The sequence below is a fragment of the Alligator mississippiensis genome, chromosome 2 (genome assembly GCF_030867095.1).
Source record: "Alligator mississippiensis isolate rAllMis1 chromosome 2, rAllMis1, whole genome shotgun sequence".
In the NCBI taxonomy this organism is placed as follows: domain Eukaryota; kingdom Metazoa; phylum Chordata; order Crocodylia; family Alligatoridae; genus Alligator; species Alligator mississippiensis.
Genome location: NC_081825.1, coordinates 202434926 through 202454282, shown reverse-complemented (window position 1 = coordinate 202454282; position 19357 = coordinate 202434926). Strand labels below are relative to the sequence as shown.

The 19357-nt window shown below is 45.8% G+C and overlaps 1 protein-coding gene across 8 annotated transcripts in view; it reads left to right on the top strand.

The window, feature by feature from the left end:
- PPFIBP2 (PPFIA binding protein 2) overlaps positions 1 to 19357 on the top strand; it is a 208705-nt gene that overhangs the window by 58301 nt on the left and 131047 nt on the right. For all 8 annotated transcript variants that reach the window (XM_059722700.1, XM_019476847.2, XM_059722697.1 and 5 more), the window contains one exon: positions 10405 to 10499. In XM_059722700.1, the coding sequence (XP_059578683.1) occupies positions 10436 to 10499 (64 nt within the window). In that variant the 5' untranslated portion in view covers positions 10405 to 10435. The remainder of the gene's footprint in view (positions 1 to 10404; positions 10500 to 19357) is intronic.

Here is a 19357-nt window from a genome sequence, read left to right as displayed (position 1 = left end):
GGTTTACTAAAAATTCTAAGAACTTCATATGCTACCTTTGCTGTTGTGTATTCTTTTTTTGTTAAGCGTGTTGTGATGAGAGAGAAAAACAGTGAAAGAGGAAAAGAACAAGACACATGTGAACAGACATACACAGAACCAGACACACGCATGCAGACAGAAATGCACAGAACCAGATACAGACACACAACCACAGAAATTCGCAGAACCAGACACATGCATGCATACATGCGTGCATATGGCCAGACTGCTGGACCACAGGTCTGACCTGACTGTGCCTCAGGCCTGCTGTAGCCCCTATACTTCCCTGGGGAGCCAGCTTATGGGCTGCAGCATGGCCTGACAAGGCCCCAGCATGGATCCCACCTATCAGCCAGCTGCAGGGATGGTGCTGGGGGTGGGACCATAGCCACCCCAACATTTGCCTTTACCCCCTGTAGCCACTCCTCCCATTGTGGCCGCCACCTGCCCTGGGCAGCTGAGCTCACAAAGGTGTGGTACTCCTAGGTAGGGGGGCCAGGCTTGGAGCTGGGCAGGGAGCTGCAGCCTGGGCGGCACTGAAGGGGTAGCTATGGGGGCGCTCAGGGAAATTTTGGGGTGGCCATAGCTCCCCGAAGCTGCCCTAGTGCCGCCCCTGTGCACCAGGCTCCAGAGCCCTAGCTGGGCTTTGTGCCAGCAGCACCTGCGTGCACCCCTTGGGTGGACAGCGGGGGAGAGGTGTAAGGCAGAACAACCCTTGGCCCCACCATCTGCTCTGAGGTATGCATGCAGGCACCACCAATGCAGAGCTGGTGCTGGCGCTCTATAGCCCACTACCAGCTCCATGCTGGTAGTGACTGCAACACGCTCTTCAGGGCACAGGGCTGGGGATAGTTGGGGGCAGTGCAACCCCAGCCCCTCCACCACTGTCCACCTGGAGGTCTGCATGCACATGCTGTCCAAGCCCTTCCCTCATCCTGTGCTCTGAGGTGCATGTTGCAGTTACCACCAGTGTGGAGCTGGCACCAGGGATATGGAGCACCAGCACCAGCTCTGCATTGACAGTGCTGGGATACACATCTCAGAGTGGATGGTGAGGGAGGAGTCTGGGGTTGCACTGCCTCACCCCTCTCCCCTGCTATCCACCCAAGGGGTGCATACAGTCACCGCTGACCCAAAGCCTGGCTGGGGCTCTAGAGCCCGGTGCACAGAAGTGGCACTAGGGCAGCTTGGGGGGGCTATGGCCACCCCAAAATTTGCCTTGCCCCTACCATGCAAACCCAGGATGTGGGGGCTGAGCAGTGGTGGGTTGGAGAAGGTGAATTTCACTGTGTACTCATGGGGCCTCTTCAGCAGCTTCAGGGCCTCTTTGGACTCCTCATCCTGGTTCTTCTTGTGGAATTTCTGCTGCTTCTGGAGCAAGGCCTTGTTCATCTGTTTTTCCTGGAGATAAGCAGCATTGTGAGCCCACCTAGCACTAAGGCCTGCCGCTCCAGGGTCTGCCCTGGGGAGGGGATGCCAGATGGGCCAGGCAATCTCCCCCAGTTGGGCTGGGACACCCCAGCTTGGAATACGTGCCTCCTTTGGGACCCTCCTGACCCCTACCATGCCCTGCTTTTGTGACACCCAGTTGTGATTTGTGGATTGGTAATCTCTTCCCCAGCAACATTTCCCACAGGACGGTCAGAGTTTACTGCTGTGGGGAAATCTGATAGGAAACATTCCCACCACCATTAGCCAGCCTAACTTGACTAACTGGGGACCAGATTAGAGCCAGCATCTCCAGAGGGGAGAGGTCTCATGTTATGTACCTGCCCCTGGTCCAGGCAGTGTCCCTGGAGTCAGTCTGGATCTCAGGATTTACCACCTGTTTTGTGGACTTTCCAATGGCCTTAAGGTCTTTCAGCTTCTTCTCCTGCTTCTCATACTGTTTGAGCAGCTCCTTCTGCTTCTGTTGGTACATTTTCTTGAAGGTCACTATCAGAGATAGAGGCAGTAAGGGCTCTGAGCTGGGTCTCAGAAGGCCTGGGGTCAATTCCCACCTCTACCACCAGTTCCCCCTGTGCAAACCCAAGGAAAGGACATGTTTCACCTCTTCCCAACCTTCCTGTGTGGAGGACCAATCTGTCAGGATATGCTCCATTGTGGACATATCTGGTTAGGCCCAATTGAAAATTACTTAGCAAAACAGGCTTTTAGAGGGAAAAGTTGGGTTTCCAATCAAGCCATATTTTGAGCTACAAGCATCTGCTTATGGGGGGGTGCCCCCCCAGCACTGCCAGTGCCCTTCACTCCCAACCTGCAGTCCCCTGCCACCCCCAAAGGCTGCTGATGGCTGCCCTGCACTCCCAAACTGCAGCCCCCCCCCAACCATCCCCCCGCAGCTCCCTCTTGCTTCCTGCCAGCCCCGTTGCACTGACCAGCAGGGAGCTGCTGCCCAGCTTTGTCCCTGTGGCTGTGCACATGCACCGGGCTGGTTCAGGCTGGGAGCACCACACCACGCCTCTGCAGGCAGGTGGCAGCTCTGGGAGGGGTGGCTACAGGGGGCTACGGTGATTTTGGGGGCCTATAGCCCTTAAAGCCCCCCCAGTGCTGCCACCTGCCTGCAGAGGCATGGCATGGGGCTCTCAGACTGGCCTCCCCACGTGGCGTTGTGCTGCACTCCTGGCTGGCCATTGTGAGAGTGAAATAAACCTAGGGAATATCTTTAGCTACAGAAACCCGATAACATGGACAAGTGCCTATAGTTCTTTCCTTCAGACACTATTGTTGAGGTACAGTGGATAGGTGAACCTTGTATGAGCAAAGAACAAACAGAAAATTAGTAACATGGTTGCTAATCAGATGAGCCTCCTGTTTAGTTTTGTGAATATTTCACTAACTGCTGTGGAGACCAATGTGTGCTTCACAGGTTTACTGATTTGGAACTGGAGAAGGTACATTTTACTTGATAGAAAACATATTTCCAAATGAGTTATAACAATTCCTATGGTGGAAGTTTGGACTCCTAACCTTAGACTTCTTTCAGAGTCTTGGTGCTGGAGTGAAAAATGAATCATTTCCCTTTAATGTTCACTTCTATTTTATGCCTGATTGATTCTACATGCTAGTGATTATTTCCAGGAAGCTTGCCACTGTAAGAATAAATGTGGGTGTTTAATTACCACTCATGTTCCTTAAAGTGGACAATGGAACTACCATTGAATGAATACCATATAAAAATATCTACATATATGCAGAATTTTGAGATAATTAAAATATTTACCATAATAAAGATGCCTATCCAAGGCTATCTAAGTACTTTTAATATAACTAATCATACAATAAATACAACTAAATAAAAGATCAGCCGGATTTAAATAATCAGTCCCACAGGAATCTAGCTCACTTACCAGCCACCTGGCCCTTTCATATTCTAGGAATCATACCCTCAGCATAACCCTATCAAATAGATTTGTCCTGCAGCATGCCCAGAAAATTTCATTGTGACTCAAGGACTAAAAGCTCTGTCTATTCTTTGGAAAGCAACTTTGTTTAATTAGTGAGAAGGAGAAAAAGGTTGAATTTAGCATCCCCTCATCTAAAGAAAAAATAAAATAAAATAAAATAGAGGTGATTAAATCTAGCATATTATCCCAGCCTATCTGCCCTTCTATATTACTGTGTTCTCTGTTTCCTATGATACCATCATGTTGTTGTGATATTAAGAGGCACCCCTTCTTAAATTCTTGCTTTTAACAGGTTTCACATGCTGACATGTTTAACTGGTGCTTTAAAGGATTCTTCCTTTACCTCCAGACACACATGGCTCTAAATTAATATGCCTGGCCTAACTCTCTAGGCAGTAGAGGTTGGGAAAGTAAATTGTGGCCAAAGGTAGACACTCTTTGTAGTACCACTTATGTCAAGACTTTTGCATGGCTTGATTAAAGTTAAATGTAATTTCAGGTGAGCATGGAATTCAATAGATTAAAAGTAATGTAACCCTCTTTCCTGCCCTCTCTATGAAATAATTTCTTTAACCATATTTGTTTGTAAACTATATGCTAAAATATAAATGTCCCAGTGCAACAGATGCTTCCATGGCCCAGTGAATCACTGGACCAAATACCAACTCAACAGGTCATGCCAGAGTTAGACATGGAGCCCACTGTAGAAGAGCTAAGCCAGGCCATTGGTTCATTATCAAGTGGATAGATTACTGGAAAGGATGGCATCCCAGCAAAAAATCTCAAGTGCAAGAAAGAAAGCCTGCTACCATATCTTCATCAGTTGCTACTCAAATGCTGGATAGAGGGTAAGGTACCACAAGATGCGTGTTACATAAACATCATCACTTTGTCTGTAAATGAAAGAGATAAAGGCAACTGCAACAACTGCAGAGGTATCTTGCTAAGTCTAGCAGGAAAAGCTTTTGTGAGGGTCATCGTGGTGCGCCTACAACAGCTGGCAAGTTGTGTCAACCTTGAATCTCAGTGAAGATTCGGGGCTGGAAAATCAACCATAGACATATTTTCCCTGTGTCAACTTCATAAAAAGTACAGAGAGCAAAATTGACCATTGTACATCGCCTTCATGGATCTAACCAAAGCATTTGACACCATCAGCAGAACAGGCTTATTTGCAGTCCTAGAAAAGACAGGATGCCCACCAATCCTATTAAGTCTTAAACGTTCCTTCCACTACAGCATGAAAGCAACTGTTCAGTTTGATAGGTCCACTACAGACAGTTTTGAGATGAAAAGTGGAGTGAAGCAAGAATGTGTTCTTGCCCCTTGTGGCATCTGTGTTGGATGCTGTGAGTACCATACCGCCCCCTTGGTCAGGGGGTCCCCTAACTCGCCTGCCATGACTTGGTGTTTCCTGAAGACAGGAGGGGTTCAATGGTGTTCTTATTCCCGAGCGACCCGATGCTGGAGTACTCACAGCAGTGCCATGGTGTTCCTTGGGGCTCCGCCTCCCCTACACCCCATCTGCTCGCCAACCATTTGGGTGTTCTGCTCATGGTTCCGCCGTTCCCAGCAAGCCCTTTTCAAAGGGTTTCGGCGTCAGCTTCAGCGCCAGTCAGTTGCCTACATGTTAAGGCACCTGGAGCCTCAGACCCTGATCCCAGAGGGCTGAGCTCCCATTCTCTGGCATCCTTCTCCCACCAAGGGAGAGGGACGCTCCTATGAGCTTTGAAATTAAGGTGACTGGGGAAAGACCATCCCCAGCCTGAAGCAGGACACTGCTTCCCCTGCTTTGGATGCGGGGGTAGCACCTGCAACGCTGCTATTGGCAGCCTCTGGAGTGACTGCCTGCCTGGCAAGCTCCCCACAGGCTCTCTCCCTCTCTCCCCCGCTGGTTTCCAGTGGGGTTTTTAAATTTCCCGTGGCAGTGGCATCAGCTGCCACAATTAGTCAGCCACCACCCTGCCTGGGAAACAGCTGTTTGAAAAGGTGGCATAACACTGGCTTGCAGGGCTGCGGCTGTACCCTGCAGCTCTGCTCCTGGATGTACGTTTACTGGGGCACGGGTGGCCTGCTTGTTCAGCCCAGGAATGCCTGGGGCTACCCCCAGCACCCTTAGTGCCTGTGTGGGCTTCCACTGCTACACCCCTACATTTTTTGGAATCTTCTTCTTGGTACTCCTGAACTGTGCATTTAAAGATATGGAGAGTAGAGTGTTCCTTCACACAAGATCAGATGGGAAGCTCTTCAACCTGTCATGACTCAAGGCCAAGACTAAAGTTAGAAAAGTTCTTATCAGGGAGCTTCTATTCACTGATGATGCTACCCTTACAGCCCATGACAGAGACCTACTACAAGAACTTATGGATCGCCATTCAAGAGCTTGTCAGTAGGACTGTGCGAAATTTCACTGGCCATTTCATTTCAACATTTTAACTCATTTCGAACTCAAAACAGCACAATCAAAATGAAATGAAGGGCTTCGAAACAGCCTTGACACAAAATGAGACTAGGCAAAATGTTTTGAAAGCTGGGCTAAGTTCATTTCCCCAGTGCTATCATCACGCTAGCATTGGGAACTCAGCCCAGCTGAGTTGGCTTCCTTTCCCCAGCCCAATCTAGCGCTGGGGAGGGGAACTGAGCGATAGGGCTCAGTTCCCTTCCCCAGACCCAGGCAGCAGCACTGGTTTGCCTCCCTCATCTGGCAGGCAGATCAGGGGCCCTCAGCCCTGGGAGGACTGGCACAGCCCCAGCAGCCCTCCTGGGGTTGGGCCCCGATCTGCCTGCCAGATGAGAGAGGCTGTTTTGAGTTTCTCCATTATAGCCAATGAGCGAAACATTGAAACAGTGTCAAAAAAGCCTCACTGTTTCAACATAGTGAAATGGAACAGCTATTTAGACTCGAAATGAAATTCAAAACAAAACACTGTTCCATCCAAACCTCCAAACTCAAGTCGAAATGGAACAGTGCCATTTTGCACAGCCCTATTAGTCAGGCATTTGCTCTCACTATCAGCATAAAGAAAACAGTTGAACCAGGACAGGGAGTTTCACAAGATCCATCGATCTCCCTTAATGAGAACCAGCTAGAAGTAGTCCAAAAGTTCAGCTACCTAGGTTCTACAGTGACCACCAACCTCTCACTGGATGAAGAACATAATGTTTGTATTGGAAAGGCTGATACCACATTCAGCAGACTAATTAAAAGAGCATGGAACAACCCAAAGCTTACCATCAAGACCAAAATGCTATTGTACAAAGCTTGCATACTCAGCACTCTCACGTGTGGTGGGGAAACATGGGCAATTTATGCACATGAAGAGAAAAGGTTAAACAGCTTTGTCTGTGCTATTTACACCACATACTCAACATCAAATGACAAGATAAAGTTACCAATGCAGAGATTCTTCAAAGGGCAAATTTACCAAATGTGACAGCCCTACTCAGACAGAGATGACTGTGCTGCCTAGGCCATCTGAGCAGATTGGAAGATGGACGTATACCCAAGGACATGCTATATGGAGAATTATTGGAGGAAACAAGAACAACAGGATGCCCCAAGCTTCACTATAAAGACACATTCAAGTGAGATATGAAGGCATTTGGAATTGATCCTGGCCAGTGGGAAACATTGGCAAGTGATCGGAACAAGTAGTGTCATCGTCTCCACCGTGGCATTAAAGTCCACAACAGGAATTGGCTTCAACAGCTTGAAGAGAAAAGAATCTGTAGGAAGCAAGCAGCTCCCAGACCACACAACTGTTACACAACCCCTTCCACAGAACATTTGCAACGACTTACACAGAACATGCAAATCTCAGATTGGACTATTCAGTTACATGAGACATTGCAAACCATTTATGTCATAGGCTGCAATTTCCACCATCTCTCACAGACAAAAGGATACCATAAATGATTCCATGCTTTTTTAAAGATGCTTTTTCATCTCAGACTAATACCCAGAAACTTATACGGCTTTGCAGCAACACTCAACATGAATGTAGTCTGATATTCATTCAGGACAAACCTAATTTAGTATTTTCCAGGTTATTGGATAACTGAAATGGACTTGATTCTATATATCAATTTATCAACTTGTGCCTAAAGGACTCAAGTCTTCCCTAAAAGCAACTTCAACTGCACAAGCATCCTTATCCATGATTCAAGGCCTAGAGCTGGCCACCAGAGCCCCACAAATGAACAGCTTGTGAAGAACAAAAACACTTCCAATGGAAGGCTCCTTGTAGAAATGTTACAGTGTGTAACAGAGCACAGGGTGTGCTCTGTTACTCCTAGGGGCGTAGGCAGCAGCAAGGCAGCCTGCACCTGGTTGCAATACCTGATTAGGGACAAGTGCCTGACTGGGAATAGGGACCAACTGTTCATGAATACTGCATGTCCCTGGAAGTTTGGGGGGCACAGCGAGCTCACACAGGTGGTGGTGGCGCTGTTGGCAGTGGGAGCATGGCAGTGGCAAGTGAGGAGCTCCTGCAGGTGGCTGCAGCACTGTCAGTGGCAGGGGGGGAGGGGCGAGCACTGACCGGCAGTTGGCAACTGCCCACAGATGCCACCAGCAGCATCAGCAGTGGCCAGCAGCGATCGCAGACTGCCTGCAGATGCCGTTGGTGGTGTCAACAGTGGGGGGTAAGGGGGTGAGCAGTGACCGCCTGCAGGAGCTGCCAGCAGTGTCAGTGATGCCTTTTCACAGGGGGTATACCGCCATGCGCAGGGGGTGCCTGTGCACCCCCTACGCATCACCAATGCAACTGTTCCTTTATAAGAGCAGGAGCCTGAGCAGCAAGGCCAGCAGTCTGATGCTTGCAGCTGGGAGAACACCACCTGGCTGGAGCTGCTGTTTGAGATACCTTGGAAGTAAGGGCAGGAGCTATGGGGATGGCTGGAGGCTCCTGGTCCTAGGGCATGACTTAAAACTACACCCTGCTGGGGCTGATTAGTATGGTGGGACTGCCAGTGGCAGGGCAGTCTACAGGAAATGCCACACCTGGGACCTCCCCAAGAGAAGGCAAGTATGAGGCGCCAGAAAGCCTCAGCCCACGCTGCTTTGCAGGTGACCCTGTGGAGGGGAAAGGCTAGGGGAGCACACCCCAAAGAACAAAGCAATGGCCCAGACTCACCATGAGTTCTGAGGTGGGGTCCTGGCCAGGTGAAGGGACCAGAGACGGGGCACAGATTCACAGTGGGATCTGAGGCTGTGCTAAGGGAGCTGGGAGTGAGGCTCCAGGAAGGTGGGGCCCTGAGACTATGGGGATCTATGTGAGAAGCTCCTAAGGTGAAGGGATAAGGGGATTTTGTGCTCAGTGTAGGGTAGGGGATAAGGCCCAGTGTAGGGAAGGGGAATGGGGCTTGGAGCCCAGAGTGGGGCGTGGAGCCCTGAATGGGAATGGGGCTTGGAGCTCAGACTTGCTAGGGGCTTGCAGCCCAGAACTGGAATGAGGCTTGGAACCCAGAATGGGTAGAGGCTGGGAGCCCAGAATTGGGATGGGGCTTGGAGTTCTGAGTGAAGAACAATGGAGAGTCCAGTGAGAAGGCAATAGGACTATGAGCTCCACAGAGGAGTCCCATGTGAGACTCTGGAGCTTGGGTCCCAGTGTGTGACACTAGAAGAACATGGAGGCCATCTGCAAGGCATGAGACACAGTATAGGGATGGCTGGAGCCATCTAACAAGTTAGTCTAAGCTGCGTAGATTGAACTGATAAGCAAGTGAACATTTCACTTTTGATTCCAGAAATGCAGCTACATGGCTGCAATGGCCCAGGCCAGAAGTCAAGGCACACTAGAGCATGCTTCCCTGGTTGGCTGGAGCAGACAACTTGAATCTTGAGGGGAGTTGGGATAGAATTTCAGTAAACTGATTTAACCTAAATGAGTTCAGTCTGATACTACATCCGTCCAGGTTTATCTTTAACTGGTTTTGGCCATTTTGAAAGCTGTTTATGCGTATTGAACTTCTGTTGCATTACAGATTTGAACTGTTTTCCAATCACTTCTACTGGTTTATGTGTAATTTCTGTCCCTAGCTAGAGTTTGGAGGCTTTCAAGGTCAGGGAACACAATGTGTACCTTCCAGCCTTGTAGGAGGACAGGCAAAACACAAATGTTGCAACCCTGTGAAATCTTATCACTAATATGTGACTGGCATATGATGTGACAGGAAGGTAGGCATGTCAAAGTAACAGGCCAACTCAACTCTATTATGGACACTGGTTCCTCAAACTGGATATGAGAGAATTTTTACTGTAGAAATGTTCTTAGCACAGGCAGCAAAACAGCAGTGCATTTTCTAGTTTTCTGTTTTTTTGTTTCTTTTGAAATGTTATCTGTTGATGGTAGTAGCTGGTATATGGCAAATAATCTAGCAGGGAAATTGTGATCTTAGACTCATTCAGAACTGAGATATTTTTGGAAAATGTCTCGTTATCAAATGGGACTCTGAACTTTCAATAGAAACTGATTTTAGAAAAATGAAGTGATAAGGTAGGAAGGCAATCAACAGGACTCCCGGGGGGATGCAGACTGTGGGTAAAAGATTCTGAATCCAGTGAAATCCCCAGGAATGATGTGAAGGCCATGCATGCTCTATTCCTAATTAATGGTGTCACATTAAGGGTGGGAGCAAATCACACCTTTTATCTGGATATGTCAACTTCAGTTGAAGAATGAGAGTTTATGAGTCTCAAGCCTTCCCTTTTTTAATTTCAAATTTCTTATTATAGTGAAATTATTTATAGAGAAAAAAATAAACTAAAAAACTCAAGTAGTTGGAAATGCTGGGTAACAGTTATTGCTAGAAGTGGGAGCAAATTGATTGGCCTTCATAGTATTGTGCTTTAGTTTGCTGATATATGACATGAGCTTTTTCATTTACAGTGGAGCAACAAGAAATACATTTCCTAAAAATATGTGCTTAAATTATGCAGATTATATTTGAATCAGCTGGTTTTTTATTTTAATAGTAGGAGGAAGAAAGGTCTGGAAAAAGAAATCATGGCTTCGGATGCAAGTCACATGCTGGAAGCGGCCCTTGAGCAGATGGATGGCATTATTGCAGGTAGGATTATTTTTGAGCCACCTAATTTTTGGGGGGAGGGAGGGGAAGGGGGCACAGGGTCTGACCTAAAAACACCAAATGTTAGTAGGTGCAACTTATTCTGAAAGCACTAAGAGATCAAAGTGCTTGGAGCCTCATACAGTTAAAGCACTTTTTGTTGATTAGTCTCTTTCTTTCAAGAATTACACCTTTTTTAATGAGAAACAACAACTAGGAAAACTTTGTATCTACAGGATTACTTTAATAGATTTCATAGGTTTCATAGACATTAGGCTGGAAGGGACCTCGTAAGATCATCGGGTCCAGCCCCCTGCCCAAGGGGCAGAAAGTCAGCTAGGGTCAAATGATCCCAGCAAGATAAGCATCCAAGTGTTTCTTAAAAGTGTCCAGAGCGGGTGCTTGCACCATCTCTGGGAAGAGTCTGTTTCAGGCCTTGGGGGCTTGACCAGCAAAGAAGTTTTTCCTTATGTCCAGTCTAAAATGGTCTTGCAGGAGTTTGTGACTGTTTGACCTTGTCGTCCCATGGTGTGCTCTGGTGAACAGGTGTTTCCCCAGATCCTGATGCACACCCCTTATGTACTTATAGGCTGACATCACATCTCCCCTGAGCCTGTGCTTCTCCAGGCTGAAGAGTCCCATAACTCACAGCCTCTCTTCATAAGGCCTGTTCTCTTGCCCTCTGATCAAGTGTGTGGCTCTCCTCTGAACTCTTTCAAGCTTTTGCACACCCTTCCTAAATTATGGAGCTTTCCCTGGATGGTTGGGAGGAGAAGGCAAGGGAGGGAGGGAGGGAGGTTGACTTCTGTTGGGTTGGCGGGGGCAGGTAGATTGGAACTCCCCCGGGTGAGGAGCTCCAACCCACTGCCCCCTGACTGCAGTGGGGCTGAGAGAATCCCAAAATGACGTGTACAGTCAGAGGGCTCTGCAGCTGAGCTTTTCTATTTGGGCACAGCTTAGAGCAATTTCAAGGGGCCAATCACATGACAAATGTAATTTCTGTCTGTGCTGTTAGTGGCCTTCAGGTTTGCACTGACACCCATCACCATATCTGATCACATTCCCAAAATAAGTATCTATGCAGATCCATGACTTTACCCTCTGCACAATGGGATAGCACTTGCTGCAGCTCTCAATGTCTAGCAGCACCCACTCAGTAGCTCATTCTCCCTAGCACCCTGGAAGATGACTTCAGCCACTGGCACATCAGTTATTAGTTTCTTCCCCACTTCCCAGTAATAGGTTTAGATCTCAAAATGAAGCCTCAAAATGTTGTTATCCCCAGCAAGAAGTATATACATATCCAGGTTGTTTTTTTTTTATTGTGAAAGATCTGAGATAGCCACAAATATCTACTTTGTTCTGCTCCTTTATAACTTTATGTAAAACATGTAAGTATGATAATACTTTAATTTAAAAATTATGCTGTATAGAGTGCAACACAAAATATAGTTTTAACCAGTAGTAGATCACTGAGATCCTATTTTTCACCTTTTAATAAACCATAAAACATGTAAGGAAAATGTTTCCTTCCTCTTTCTCCCAACCTGTCTTGCTTAAAATGAGAACAAAAATATTTGATTCCAAATCCAAAGAGTCAGTTTCCTGAGCAAACATTTTTCTAAACAAAGCAAGCTTAAGGCAGTTTTATCTTTGGTAACAATTTCAAATGCATCTTTCTTGAGTGTCAGCATAAGCTTGTAAATTGCTTTTGAAAATGGAAATCGTGCACCCAAATCACATAGGTACTACTGCAAATTTTACATTATATATAGTTTCGAAGTTAGAACTTGAACAGTTCAGGCAGGTGGATGATATCTGAGTTTTCTTTTTCTTTTCCTTGCTTTAAAAAAAATAGAAAGGAAAAAAAAACCAAGCAGACCCAGAACATATATTAATTTAATTTAGATGACATCATCCAAGATTGGCAACGGTTATTGTGTTTGGGGGGTTTTTGGGTGGGAGATTGGCAGAGAAGCAAAGTTGTTTATGACTAGCATGGGCTTTAAGGGATGTCAGTCCTAAGAATTTTGTCAGCTGCAACAGCCCATATTCTATAATTAATTGTAGATGCTTCCTGACATAACTCAAATTCTCTGAAGTCCTCTACTGTGAACTCTAGGCAAGAGGATATATATCTTCTAGGGCACTGAGTAATATAGATGTTTTATTTAATGCATTTTCCAGTCGTATGTAGAGAAGGAACTCACTTTAAATAACTTCTACAATCTTGTTTCCGAGAGGCCTTTAGCGTGATAGAATTTATTGTCCTTTCCACGCCTGTGTGGAGTTGCATTGATATTCAGTGAGCCTTTCCAAATGACATTTGTGCCTTTATTCAGGAAATGACTGTTTATAGGTATAAGTGTTTGTGCTACTGAGTTTGATGAGACGAGGCTGGATTAAATTAGGTGACATATACGTATGCATTATATGTCAGTGTATCTAGAACTTTTAGGGGTTTACTACTGGTCAATAAGTAATGAGATTTTAATACTGGGGTTTTGATTGTCCCAGTGTGCCAGTTGATGCTTTTTTCCTCCCTTCACTTGCTTGTCACAGTACAAGAGATGGGAATAGAACAGGGAAGAAAAGCAAATAGCACACAGACTCTTACACGCTAAACAGCAGACTGAGCATCCTGCTCGCAGCTATTTTGCAGCAGTGTTGGTGTTCATGCTCTGGAAATTAACTAAAAAAGGTTTGGGCATGCTTATGGGTGCACTGACTTCTTTTCTACCATGCACAAAGAGTGGTGGTGAACAAAACAAAAATATCTTGGAGGGAGCTGATTTTTGTCAGAGTTTTACATTGCTCAAATTTTGTCTCAAGTCTGCTAACATTCTGGTTTATTTGCAGATATAAAGTTAAAAATTAATGATTGCTATTGAGAACACATCTTTCTTTTTTTTCTTGAATAAAATCTCAAGAAACCATAAATCAAAGTAAGGTTTAAATTTTAACCTATTGTTTTTCTATATAGGTAATAGTTCCCACTGTTGTTAGGAAAATCTGGTGTGCTTACCTGGAAACAGCCAACCAATCCACCAGTTGATGGTTTGGAGATCACACTTTTTTACCTTCAGGATTTGGACCACGCAGAAGAGCACCTCACACCTTCCCTTTGCAAGTAGCATGGGCCTCACCATGGTTCTGCATCTCATTTCTTTTCCCACTGTGACATGGAAATCTTATTCTTTGACTATAGACTACAGTGCAACATAGACTCTGACCCTGTGTCTCTTAGATTCATAGATTCATAGATTCATAGATGTTAGGGTCGGAAGGGACCTCAATAGATCATCGAGTCCGACCCCCTGCATAAGCAGGAAAGAGTGCTGGGTCTAGATGACCCCAGCTAGATACTCATCTAACCTCCTCTTGAAGACCCCCAGGGTAGGGGAGAGCACCACCTCCCTTGGGAGCCCGTTCCAGACCTTGGCCACTCGAACTGTGAAGAAGTTCTTCCTAATGTCCAATCTAAATCTGCTCTCTGCCAGCTTGTGGCCATTGTTTCTTGTAACCCCCGGGGGCGCCTTGGTGAATAAATACTCACCAATTCCCTTCTGTGCCCCTGTGATGAACTTATAGGCAGCCACAAGGTCGCCTCTCAACCTTCTCTTGCGGAGGCTGAAAAGGTCCAGTTTCTCTAGTCTCTCCTCGTAGGGCTTGGTCTGCAGGCCCTTGACCATACGAGTTGCCCTTCTCTGGACCCTCTCCAGGTTATCCGCATCCTTCTTGAAGTGCGGTGCCCAGAATTGCACGCAGTACTCCAACTGCGATCTGACCAGCGCCCTATAGAGGGGAAGTATCACCTCCTTGGACCTATTCGTCATGCATCTGCTGATGCACGATAAAGTGCCATTGGCTTTTCTGATGGCTTCATCACACTGCCAACTCATGTTCATCTTGGAGTCCACTAGGACTCCAAGATCCCTTTCCACCTCTGTGCCACCCAGCAGGTCATTCCCTAGGCTGTAGGTGTGCTGGACATTTTTCCTCCCTAGGTGCAGCACTTTGCATTTCTCCTTGTTGAACTGCATCCTGTTGTTTTCTGCCCACTTGTCCAACCTATCCAGGTCTGCCTGCAGCTGTTCCCTGCCCTCCGGCGTGTCCACTTCTCCCCATAGCTTTGTGTCATCTGCAAACTTGGACAGAGTACATTTGACTCCCTCGTCCAAGTCGCTGATGAAGACATTAAAGAGTATTGGTCCAAGGACCGAGCCCTGCGGGACCCCACTGCCCACACCCTTCCAGGATGAGACCGACCCATCTACCACGACTCTTTGGGTGTGACCCTCTAGCCAATTCGCCACCCACCGGACTGTGCAGTCATCCACGTCACAGCCTCTTAACTTGTTCACCAGTATGGGGTGGGATACCGTATCGAAGGCCTTCCTGAAGTCTAAGTATACGACATCCACCCCTCCTCCTTTGTCCAGGCGTTTCGTAACCTGGTCATAGAAAGAGACTAGGTTGGTCAGGCACGATCTGCCCGCCACAAACCCGTGCTGGTTCCCCCTCAGCATAATCTGCCCTGCCGGGCTCTCACAAATGTAAGCCTTGATAATTTTTTCAAAGACTTTACCAAGGATGGAGGTGAGACTGACTGGCCTATAGTTGCCCGGGTCCTCCTTCCTCCCCTTTTTGAAAATGGGGACCATGTTAGCCCTTTTCCAGTCCTCCGGGACTTGGCCCGTGCGCCACGAGCGTTGGAATATTCCCGCCAGTGGCTCTGCAATGATGTTGGCCAGTGCCTTCAGCACCCTCGGATGGAGCCCATCCGGGCCTGCCGATTAAAAGGCATCCAGTTCTTTCAAATGACTCTGCACCACCTCAGGATCTACGTATGGAAGTCTGGCGCCTTGCTGCTGCCTCTCTACAACCCCAGTGAGAGACTTGTCGTGCCCCTCACTTAGGAACACTGAGGCAAAGAACTCGTTGAGGAGCTCAGCCTTGTCCCCCCTGTCTGTCACCAATTGTTTCTGCCCATATAGCAGTGGTCCTATTCCTCCCTGGGCCTTCCTTTTACTCCCTATATATCTAAAAAACAATTTCTTGTTGTCTTTTACTTGGGTTGCCATCCTCAGCTCCATGGTAGCTTTGGCCCGCCTAACTGCCTCCCTACAAACACGAGCAGAGGAGGTATATTCATCTTTAGTGATCTCACCCTGTTTCCACTTTTTATGTGCTCCCCTTTTGGCCCTTAGGCTGCCCTGGATTTCTCTGGTCAGCCATGGAAGCCTTCTGGCCCCTTTCCCTTTTTTGCCTCGCTCGGGGATCGTCTTGCTTTGTGCCCTAAGGATCGTTTCCTTTAGGCACAGCCACCCTTCTTGGGCTCCCATCCCTTCAAAACTCCTACTCTGCAGTGCTTCCTTGACTAATCGCCTGAGTGCATTGAGATCAGCTTTCCTAAAGTCTATCACTTTCACCCTACTAGTTACCTTACCCACTCGCCGTCTTATGTTGAATTCTATTATAAGGTGATCACTGTCACCCAAATGGCTACCGATCTGGAGGTCCCCTATCATGTCATCTCCTGTTGCCAATACCAGATCCAGTATGGCATTCTCCCTAGTGGGACCATGCACCTCCTGTGTCAGGTGGAGGTCCTGTATACAGGTTAGAAACCTGCGTGAGTGGTGGGACTTTGCTGTCTGCGTCTCCCAGCAGATGTCTGGGTAGTTTAGGTCCCCCATGACTACTGCCTCTTTAGCTTTTATGGTCTCCAAGAGTTGCCTCAGGAGCCCCGCATCTATTTCTTCCCCTTGGTGTGGGGGTCTGTAGCAGACCCCTACCACCAAATCCCTTTCTCCTTGCCCCCCATGTAGCCTAACCCACAAACCTTCTACTTCCTCAACCTCGGATTCTGTCTTGATGAGGGTTGATGTATATTGCTCACTGACATAAAGTGCAACCCCCCCCCCTTTCTTCCCCGACCTGTCCTTTCTATACAATCTATAGCCCTCAATATGTACCGCCCAGTCATGGGATGAATCCCACCAGGTCTCTATTAGCCCCACTAAGTCATAGGAGTTTAGTGCAAGCAGGAGCGCTAATTCATCCTGCTTGTTCCCCATGCTCCTAGCATTAGTATATAGGCACTTGAGCCCTGCGACTGGTCATTAGTATATAAGCACTTGAGCCCTGCGACTGGTGCTTTCAGAGTAAGCCCCCATAATTTTTATTGTAAAAACCTGCAATTAACCATGTTCCTGAAGCAGGTAATAGATTGTGTAAAACCAGAAACTCCATACATAACCAAATGGGTATAGATTCATTTTGAATAGGCAACACGAGGAGGAGGGAGGTGGGTCCTTCTGCTACCTTTAAAGAATTGGTGGGGAGTATACTAAAATTGTGTGCTTGTTGTTAGAAGTATATTCTTATCTTTTAACTATCTCTTAATGGGCATTTCCTTTAATTTTTAAGGAATATTCTTTGATTCTTGTTTATAACTTTAAATAAATATTAATTGTTTAGGAACCTAATGGCCCTGTCACCATAATATCCAAGCACTTTGCAATCTTTTAATCTCCTTACTAAAGCATGCCTGTGATGTAGAGGAGGTGTGCCTATTATTGCCATGTTACAGATGGAAAACTTGACCAGGGAGAAGGACATTTGCAGCAAGGCAGGGAATTTAATCAAGTAGAGCTAGCATCCTAACCGTTAGACCATCCTTCCTATGATCAGGATAAAGGACTGGTTGAAAATGTTGGTAATCCTGAGAAACAACATCCTGAACTAGTCAAATATAGCACTAGACCATGGGAAAAAGGCTGCCCCAATTAAGAGAAAATCTTTTTTTATGATCATTTTGGAATCTTCTCTACTTATGTTAGAAAAATGGATATAGCTTTCTTTTAATGTTACTGATGTCTGCATAATGTTGGAAAAACTAAAATTTTTAGAGCTAGATGCAGTTCAAGTGATTTTGTTAGATGAGAGCAAAATGAATTATGTCATTTGGCCACTCTACAAATATAACCTTCCATAACTTTTGCAATGTCCTCTTCCCCCATAGCAGTCTGATTCAGAGAGCAAGTATCTCATCTGACGCCTGAGCATGGATTCAGGTTATTATGCTTGAATCAGAATAGCAACCTGGTTACTATCCAGATTTTGTTCTTCCTCTGCCTTTGCTTCATAAAACAAGCATCAGGGTTTCCTTTCTGAACTCCAATAGACAGGAATGCTTTGTTGGCCATCATGGGTATTGTCCCAAAAGATCAGAGGGAAAGTGAGGCAAGCTTCCTGAGGAAAGGAGAACTGGACACTTGGCAAAGAGTAAACCAGGAGGTTAGCCCTACTACAGTGCAGTATCGAGATACCAAACCAGTTCTGTATGAGCTAGACTGGGTACTGGAAGCAGTCTAGCTGCGGTAGCATAGATCTATTTATGGGAACCTATATTTTTGCAGTTGGAGTTTCAATCTTTCTCAAATTTTAACGGAGCCAACATATGTCTGTAGCTAGTCCCAATAAAAATATTCTTCCTGTAGACCATGCAACTCAGTGCAATATAAAATGTACCAACATCAGAGCATATAAGAGTAAGATTGTCAAGAAAGATTATCAGATTGAATTGTATGGTTTGATTGAATTTGACAGAGAGGTCAGTGTTCCCAAAACTTTTATGCTTCAGTGCATGTATTCTGATAACTTGCCCCTGTAGCTGTTATGAATTAGGCATGCTGAACAATTAGCCTTAATTAGCTGCTCACTTAAAATTTCCCTTGAAGTGCAGAAAAAAATAATGTGGTTGCCAATGAACAAGACTGACCTATTGGCCAATATGCTTGCTAATATTAAGCAAAAAAACTCAGCCTAAAAAATGCTCCCATGTGTCCCTGTTGCACAAAAAGGGAACATAACTGTGACAATATGCTCCTCTGTGGTTTTGAGTTAGTCGTTTAACCTCTTCCTTTTTTAGCCTCTTTAACAAAATGCATGCCTGTGTTACAGTGGGGCTATGAGATTGATTAATTAAAAATGCTCTGTATTCATTAAGTTCAATTAAGTATTATTTAATTGTTTACATCGCAGACTGTTTCTCTGGGCTGCTGTCTTGGGAATCTATTTTTGGATAACCACAAGATCTAAGAAGCCCTGTAATCAGATTTTAATTTTTAGCAGCATTATAGAACAGAGCTGTTTCTATTCTTTTCAAATAGAATTATTAAATTAACCCTTGGTAAAAGTTGTTGCATTTGTTTGTCACTGAAGGAAACAGATATTAAATGGGTTCTTTGAGTGTGTACAGTGAATGCAGTGTAATGGTTGAAGAAGTAGATACTTAACGGTTACAAAAAAGCTTGTCAGATTGCTCATATGTAATGTTTGTTTAAAGTTTCTTGAGGGATAAAACACTTGCAATCATCCTGTGACAATGGTCACATACTAAAGAGACTACAATTGCCTTTTGTGGAAACGATCTTGAAGAGATCCCCAGAATTTTAGGTTCAGTTTTTAAAAGATTTTCCTCAGGGTTCTGGATGCGGAAACATAACATAGGACCTGTCTTCTTCACATCCAGCCCCACTGTCTTTACAAGAAAGTATGGAGTGATGCTGATTCCCTATCTAGCAGGGTAATGCATCTCTTCATAGACCACCAAGCTATCTCAAGCATAATGGTCGTCTGACAGTGGAGATGAGAGCAATGGATGAAACTTACCAATAATGTTCATTAAGTCACTTTAGATTCTAAGTTATATACACACCAGAATAAGTTTCTTTATTAAATCAAAATATTTCCAAGTGGCCACATGCTTTCCTTATGAATAACCACCCACATCATTACCAAGTTCATTTAGAGCTTAGTATCTTTTTCTCATGAACAAGAGTGAACCAACCACC